This window comes from Galeopterus variegatus, unplaced genomic scaffold, assembly GCF_000696425.1.
Source record: "Galeopterus variegatus unplaced genomic scaffold, G_variegatus-3.0.2 Scaffold3035, whole genome shotgun sequence".
Lineage (NCBI taxonomy): Eukaryota > Metazoa > Chordata > Mammalia > Dermoptera > Cynocephalidae > Galeopterus > Galeopterus variegatus.
In genome coordinates this window covers 101,073-108,735 of record NW_007729146.1, presented here as the reverse complement: position 1 = coordinate 108,735, position 7,663 = coordinate 101,073, and the positions used below count along the sequence as shown (strand labels likewise).

The window sequence follows — 7,663 nt, the reverse complement described above, 5'->3', positions numbered from 1 at the left end:
CTTTTTGTCTTTTTTCGTGTCCGGCAATGGATCACAACCCTCAGTGTTGCCCCCGCTCCTCGCTCAGCTAGTGAGCAGGAACCGGTCTGTATGTGGGATCCGAACCCTCGGGGGAAGCGCCGCCGCGCTTCCCAAGCGGCGCACTGTAGCAGTGCGCCACCGGGCTGGCCCAATTTCTTATGACTTCTAATTTAGGTTTACATATTGAAAAAAGGATCACAAAGATACTAGTAATACTTTAAAACATGAATGTATGTATCTATGTATGTTTGTACATACGAGTATATATTTTACTATTGGGGTTAGTAATTCTTTTCCCTTCGTGGAATTTCTTTTAAAGTACTTCAGTCTTTTTCCCCTACCACAATAGTACCATGATATTGTATTATCAACTGAGCTGTAGCAAGTCAGGATGATCATTTAAAAGAATTTATTAAATAAACGATGTAAAGATGTTGTTTTCTTCTCTCATTCTTTGGGTTTTGTATAACATTGTAAGGGAAACACAAACACTTTCAAATACATACTTTGTTTCTAGTGATTCATTGGACAATTGTCTAAATTGCAGCTTTTGCATGGGCAAATTTTGCTTTCGCCTGCTAGCTGCAACCTGACGTCACCATCTCTGCTTACTTTAAATACATCCTGTGTCTTGGCAGAACCTGAAAGAGATGGAGTTTTGAACTCAAGCTCCTTAATTTTCTCTGGAAGCTGTGGGTCAGTGAGTATAAGGTTTAAGGAAGGTGAGGGAGAGAAGAATGAGCATTTTTCCATATTGTGCATTATTATGCAAAGGTGGGGTTAGTCCCCAGCATGCATTAGAAAATAGGGAGGACTTGAATGGGAAAAGGGATAAGGAAATATAATTTCCCTGTCATAATTTTGTAGCTTGGTCCCATTTTTTAACATAGTATTCCCAGAACAATAAAACAGGATCAAATTAAAATATTTGTGGTATAGAAACACATTGTTAAGCTAAGTAGAATTCTTAAAAATCACTTGCCATTTGGAATTATTAGCACCACTCCTACTTCCCCCAACCTCTTTTATCAGACTAGACAACTGACATGGATAGCAGATGTAGTAGGGGTCTGTGTATGTCTCCTTTTTCATAAATTAATTTTGTCAAACACTATGAAAAGGATTGGATACTGTAAGAATTTAGACACTAAGACGCTGTATTTACCTCTGTTCCAAGGTCTGGTAGCTGAGCTGTACTTACCTGAGAGCCAATGCATCTTCAGGTTGTTAGGAGATGGACGAACATAATACATGAGTACATAACAGAAAAATAAGAGATGAACATGCCTAATATTTAGCGTTCTAATCAAACAAAAGTTAAATGTATGTGGACACATATTTACGATTGATACAGCTATCTTTGTGTTGTCAGTTGCAAACAGTAAGCAGTAGATGATTGTGATTATTACAAATTTTACACAACCGGTCTAGAAAAACCCATTCTGAGACCCTTGTGAAGACCCCTAAATCTACAGAGTGGGCCAGATCTCTTCTTTCTGGTGCAGGGGCCTGCTGTCTGGGTATGAGTAACTGCTGGGTGACAGAGGGCTTGGCTAAGGATATTGGGAACCACAGGACGGAGGTCCCAAGTCACTTGGGATTTAAGAAAGAGCAGCTCCTCTCTCCTGCAGTGGACATTGCCACCTTCTCTTGAAGAGCAAATATTAAGCAAAGAAAAGATGAGGCTGCCAAAAAGGAGCTGGTGGGAGGAATGAAACAGGGCAGGACACCTGGGACAGTGCCACCCAGCAGCTGAGGGCAACACATGCTCACTGTCGGTCTGCTCCCCACCTGCCAAAAAGGAGCTGGTGGGAGGAATGAAACAGGGCAGGATACCTGGGACAGTGCCACCCAGCAGCTGAGGGCAACACATGCTCACTGTCGGTCTGCTCCCCAGGAGGGAGCTGAGGGGTGCAAGGTAAAGGAAGGCTCGCTCCCACGCATTTCTGCTGGCACTCCATAAATTAGAGGTGTGTTTCCTTCACCAGAAAATACCCTTGAAGGCCTGGGGGAGGAGGAATATCAATTATTCACTTCTATGTGTGAATTACTCCCCTTATTTGAATTTCTGGACTCCTACACAGCTGAGGTAGGATATGGGACACTGTAACAGGAAATGATACTCCACTGAGTGGTTTTGGGCAACCAGGTAGAAAATGAGAGCCTTGGCCTCCAGAAGCTGAAGGTAAAAGGCATTGGGTCAGGAGGGACCAGAGGAGTCAAAAAGATGTGAGAAGAGAGTCAAGAAAGGAAAGTGGTAGGAAGATAGGAGGAAGGGTGTAGGTATAACCTGTGGGCCTGGACTCATGCATTTGCAAAGTCTAAGCGTGTGCAAGCCACTTTTGATGGGCTGGCCTGCAAACAGCACACTGCTTGGTGAGAATTACTCTGGGCACCTGATTGGCAAAGGAACCCACATCAATCAAACTTACAGGAGATAGATTAATGATTCAGATGTCAGTTTCTCCATTTACACGTAGTAAGAGCTATACATTTCTGACCAATAGGCCACCAATGAGGCTTTCCTTCAAAATGTCAGGAGATGCTGTGTGTAATGCTATTGGCTCCCAGTTGACAATATGTCTTTCTCCAAAGCCCCTTTGCTTCTCGGTGTCCCGTGGTCCGTTGTTTCATGTCAACAGCTTAGTCCTACGTTCTGTATTTTCTTTAAAATGTATGAATTCTTATTTGATTGTAGGATGCCTATTATATTCATCCACTCTGATAACTGTAGGTTTATGCCATCAGAGAGACAAAGTCTAGTTTAATTAAGGCTGTCTGATCAAAAACATTTCGGGCCTTTTTTGGATTGGACTAATTTTCAGACATCCTAGGCTTTAGGGCAGAGTCAAACCTATGCATTTACAAAGCCATAGTCTCCTGACCTCACTCTATTTTGTGCATAATAAAACATTTATATGTGGTGCCACATTTTTTACTTTACAAATCATTGTAATGAGAGAAATGTATATCACACTTCACTGTTTAAAGTCACATGGTATAAAGTGAATTTTATGTGCCCCAACCTATATTATATCCTATCCATTCTCTTTTACTAAAGAATACACATAATTCATAACTAAGAAAAATTGGACAGGAATATCAATATGTTTTATGATCTGCACAAACTTTTTAATGTAATTTAAGGAAAAAAATATGAGTGCCAAAAACGATACTTCAAAGATAACAGAAGATTCAGAATGTAATGGGTTACTAAAGTTCCAAAAGATGTCACTGCAAGGTTGTCTCACTAGAATAGAGTCCATGATATATTTAATCAGCATTGTGTTTTATTTCAGTGGGGTTATAGTGGGGAGGATTATAAATAAATGCCACCATTCGTTACCAAAGGGTGGCATTATGGTCTGTCCTGAAAATCCAGTTCTGAATGAGCTGTCACCTAAAATAATCTGTGGAATACAGAACCCAACTTAAAGAAAAACATCGAAGTCCTTTGGTCCATCCCCTCAGTAAGCTCTGCGGCATTCATATGCCCCCCAGGCCATGTTCCCGTCTTCTTTCGTCCAAGGTGAAGGGTCATGAAGGGAAGAGGTGTCTGCCCCCTCATCTGGGGAGATCGGCACCACCTTGGGTGGTAGGTCATTTGATACTGTCATGAAAGGGGAGAAGGGGTAAGGAGGTGGAGTGGGGTACCCCGGCGTGTGGTGCAGATCCTCTAGCGCATGCAGCGAGTAGGACTGAGCCCCAGCAAGGGATGACCCCCAGCTGGAGCCCCTATGCTGGGCGGCACTACCAGACTCGAGCTGGGAGAGGCAACTTGTGCTGGGCGGCAAGGTCTGCAGGACGTCGGTAGGCACTGGGTCTGGCTGGCTGAGACCATCAGGCACCGTCTGCTCCCATGAGTCCCTCTGAGGAGAATGGAAAGGCCACTGGGGTTATCCATTAGGTGACACTCTGATGATACATGTGGAGCTGCTGGACTGTGGCTTCCAGAGCAGCCTGGGTGTCCTCCCTCTGCTGCCTGAAGCCCAGTTATCTATCAGGCAGCTTTTCCCTCTGGTGTTTGACACCAGCAGTGAATGTTTTAGTTCCTTCCTACTCTAGAGTTAGATTTCCTGTATATATTGAGATTTCTCTCCACAGAAAACAACATTAAATGAGTGAAATGTGAGAATAGTAAAATGAACATCTATACAGCATTTCACTGTTTACAATAATGCACGATGTGTTATGTACTTTTTGAACCTCACATTACTCTGGGTCCTAGAATAATACCCTTTACATCCTAGAAGGAGTAGGTCTCTAACCACATGGTGAGCTCTGGAGTGGGCTGGGAAGCCCAAACCCTTAGTGAGCAAAGAAGTGGGAAAATCTAGCCTGGAGCTGCAAAGATTTGGGTTCATTCATGGCCATGCCACTTATCACCTTCCTGACTCTGAGCCCCTTACTTTGTCCCTTTGTAAAATGGAGCTTTGATAACTATATCCCAAGTTGTTTTGAGTATTAAATAAACAAAAGCACATAAAAGTTCCTGGCATAGCGCAGGTACTAAAAAATGTTAATTCTCATCACCACCCCTTTTGTCTGAAATTCCACCTTTAGAGATTCACTCCTTTCTGGTGAAAGGCTTTACAGTTTTCTATAGAAGATGAGTATTAAATAAACAAAAGCACATAAAAGTTCCTGGCATAGCGCAGGTACTAAAAAATGTTAATTCTCATCACCACCCCTTTTGTCTAAAATTCCACCTTTAGAGATTCACTCCTTTCTGGTGAAAGGCTTTACAGTTTTCTATAGAAGAGTATTAGCATCCTTCAGATCTTTATGAATTCACCTCTTTGTACAGACTGAGAGAGAACAAGGTTCTACAGGGTAGAAATACTGTGGGGGAGGGGAGGCAGGAAACCGGGAGGGGAAGAGAAGCCTCACGTGGCTGTCCTGGGACACTACCTCCCGGCCATGTCTAAGATGTAACTTCAGTGCTCTTTTCTTATGGGCTGGAGTAGTGATGACGAATTGTGCTGATTGGGTGGGGGCAACATCTTGCAAAATCAGGAGAATATAATATTAACCAAATGAATACAAATCCTGCCTTGTCGTCCTTCAGTCCAAGCCCTGGATAGACCCTCTTGCTGTTCACACCGATCTTCGAGCCAGGCTCCCCTGGAGGGTGGCCTGGCAGAGCCGGCCTGCCCTGGCATCTCCTGGAAGCAGCAGAGTAGCCTGGCTTCACCCTGGCTGCCAGGCATGGGGGCTAGGCCAGCTCCACGTGACCCCCGACCTGTCATTACTCCCTACCCGAGAAATAATGCATACTCACAAATACCAAGTGCGTGGGGTCGCTGGGGAAGGGGGGTGGCAGGAGCGGCGGCAGCGGCGAGGCATTGAACAGAGAGCCTGTGCTGGGGGTCAGGGCCGGGGGACGGTGGTCTCCGTAGGGCTCCGGGAAGTAGGACTCCAGGAGGGACGTGTGGCCCTGCCCTGTGGGGGACTCGCAGGGAAAGGGCTTCGCCACGCTTGAAGTGTAGATGTCGTTTGAAAACTGTTTGGTGTTGTGGAAGTCTGAGTCAGATAAGAAAGATCTTCTGACACCGTAGTAACCCGACGTGACTGGTGAACCTGTTGCCAAATGAAAAACAAATGGGCAAAAAATGCTTCCAGGAAGGTCAAATAGTCTCTGCTGCAGTTGAGTCTACGTGTAAAATGCACGTGCGTGACCCCAACGCTAGCATGGCAATAGATCAAAGTCTTCAAAGCTTGATATTTTCCTGCATTACCTCTTTTAACTGTTCCAGCCCAAATAACTAATATGTTCAAAGTTCACTCTGCCTTTAGGGATGAGTTCATTTTAGACGGTACAATAACTGTTCAGTCATTCACTCGTGCAACATGGATGGTTTATATCCCTTCCAGGTGCCAGACATATACTAAGAAGGGGCTGCGCTTAAACAGATAAATACATCCCTCGGTTCACAGCTTCTGAGCTACTTCTCCAAATACATAGGACTATCGTTAAGAAGCTGCTTCTGGGCTTGTTATCTGAGATGCAGTATCTCCAGATAAGTTGTTATTTAGGAGGGTACTTCAAAAAGTTCATGGAAAATGGAATTAAAAGATAATATGAATCTTTCCATGAATTTTTCGAAGACTTTTCATATTACTCCCCCTCAAACCAGAGGCAGGTTGTACTCTATCTTCTAACCCGTTGAATACTGACCTTCAACACCGTGTCTTGCACCTAGCAGGCATCAATAAATGGCTTGCTTTGGGATGATGTGGCTGCACAGAAGCCAGAGGACCACAAGAAATGCTGGGTCAGATGAGTCTCGTGTTATTTGCTGCCCTCTTGTGGCCATACCGAATCCCTCACTCAGCTTACCAGGGCATGCAAGTTTCGGAAGATAGTGCCTGGCACACAGTTTCCCTTGGTGGAAATGGGGTGGGGTGGGGGTGGGGGGTGAAGCTGAAACTGACAAGAGTCCCCTTTAAGGTTAGGCTAGTAAAATGGTTCAAGAAGAGATGAGATGTGTTTGCTCAACACTTTCTGAACCCGTAGCTCAGTTGTAGCAGAAAATAATGTGATCATTTAGAACATGTTTAGGGGCATAGACTCAAGGTCTGTATAACTGATGGTTTGATTGTTCCACCTGGTGGCAGATGTGGTCTAATTAGCTAAGACAAACTCCCTGAGGGCACAAAAGGCTGAGCTGGGGAGAAGATGCCAGTGTATCTTCCCTTCCTTCCTCCAGCCACAGTGGACCACTTCTGAGCTTTGTACCTGCCCACCCTGCCCACTGTTCTGCAGGGAGAGATGACAGTCTCCTCAGGACCCTTCCCCTTTGTGATCATGACTCAGTCACACAGACTGCATATACACAACTTTGGCCTATCCCACAAGATGTGGCACTTTCTACGATGCTCTTTACTCTTTCACCTGAGTTAACAGTTGTCTTTCCAGTCGACCTGCAAGCTCCATAGCGGCAGAGCTCGTGTCTTACATATTTTCTGTAAACACAGTAGCATAATACTGTGTTCAACAACTACGTGTAAATTTATTCATTCCGAAGAAGAAATCAAAATTCCCTGTCAAATCCTATAGCATGATTCTACTCACTGCACTTCCATCTTAAATTCTATGACTCAAAATTTCCAATCTGTTCATGTATTTGAAGGCTACAGTTAGGGTTTTCTTTATAAGCACACTTTCCTGGAAAAAAATCTGTGCAAACAAAAATGATGATCAATAAACGAGGTTCTGTCTCTCACCATGAATTTATGTCCACAGGAGTGGTTAAGGCTGAGAACGGAATGAAGGATATGTAAACTAGGATTCCAGGTTCTCATGTCTCTATTTCCAATTCCCAAATAAAAACAACCATGAAAAAAAACCTCTCTGCTCTCTTAAGCATCTATTTTTCTCTTTAAAAAGAGAAAGAATAATTCTGAACGGAATAAAAAGCTGCAGAGATTTTCTGTGGAAGAGAGCACATGCGACCAAATTCCAATAACAGTAGGTATGATTGGGAAACACAACACAGAGACATTCATGTATTTGGGATCCTCTACTGCTCCTGTTCCTTTCCATTATCCAGCTCTGAAGGCACTCAAACTATTGGGAAGGCCTGTGCACATCTGAGTTTGAGGTCTGGAAGTGACTGTTTTTTTTTTTTTTTTTTTTTTG

The 7,663-nt window shown here is 43.9% G+C and overlaps 1 protein-coding gene across 1 annotated transcript in view; it reads right to left on the bottom strand.

Annotated features, from left to right (window-relative positions):
- Nucleotides 1-3,293: 3,293 nt before the first annotated feature.
- Nucleotides 3,294-7,663, bottom strand: part of LOC103599633 (chromosome unknown open reading frame, human C11orf53) — a 29,437-nt gene continuing 25,067 nt past the window's right edge. The window contains exons 3-4 of the mRNA XM_008583780.1: nt 5,303-5,601; nt 3,294-3,890 (exon numbers count right to left, since the gene is read on the bottom strand). Of these exons, the coding sequence (XP_008582002.1) occupies nt 3,489-3,890; nt 5,303-5,601 (701 nt within the window). The 3' untranslated portion in view covers nt 3,294-3,488. The remainder of the gene's footprint in view (nt 3,891-5,302; nt 5,602-7,663) is intronic.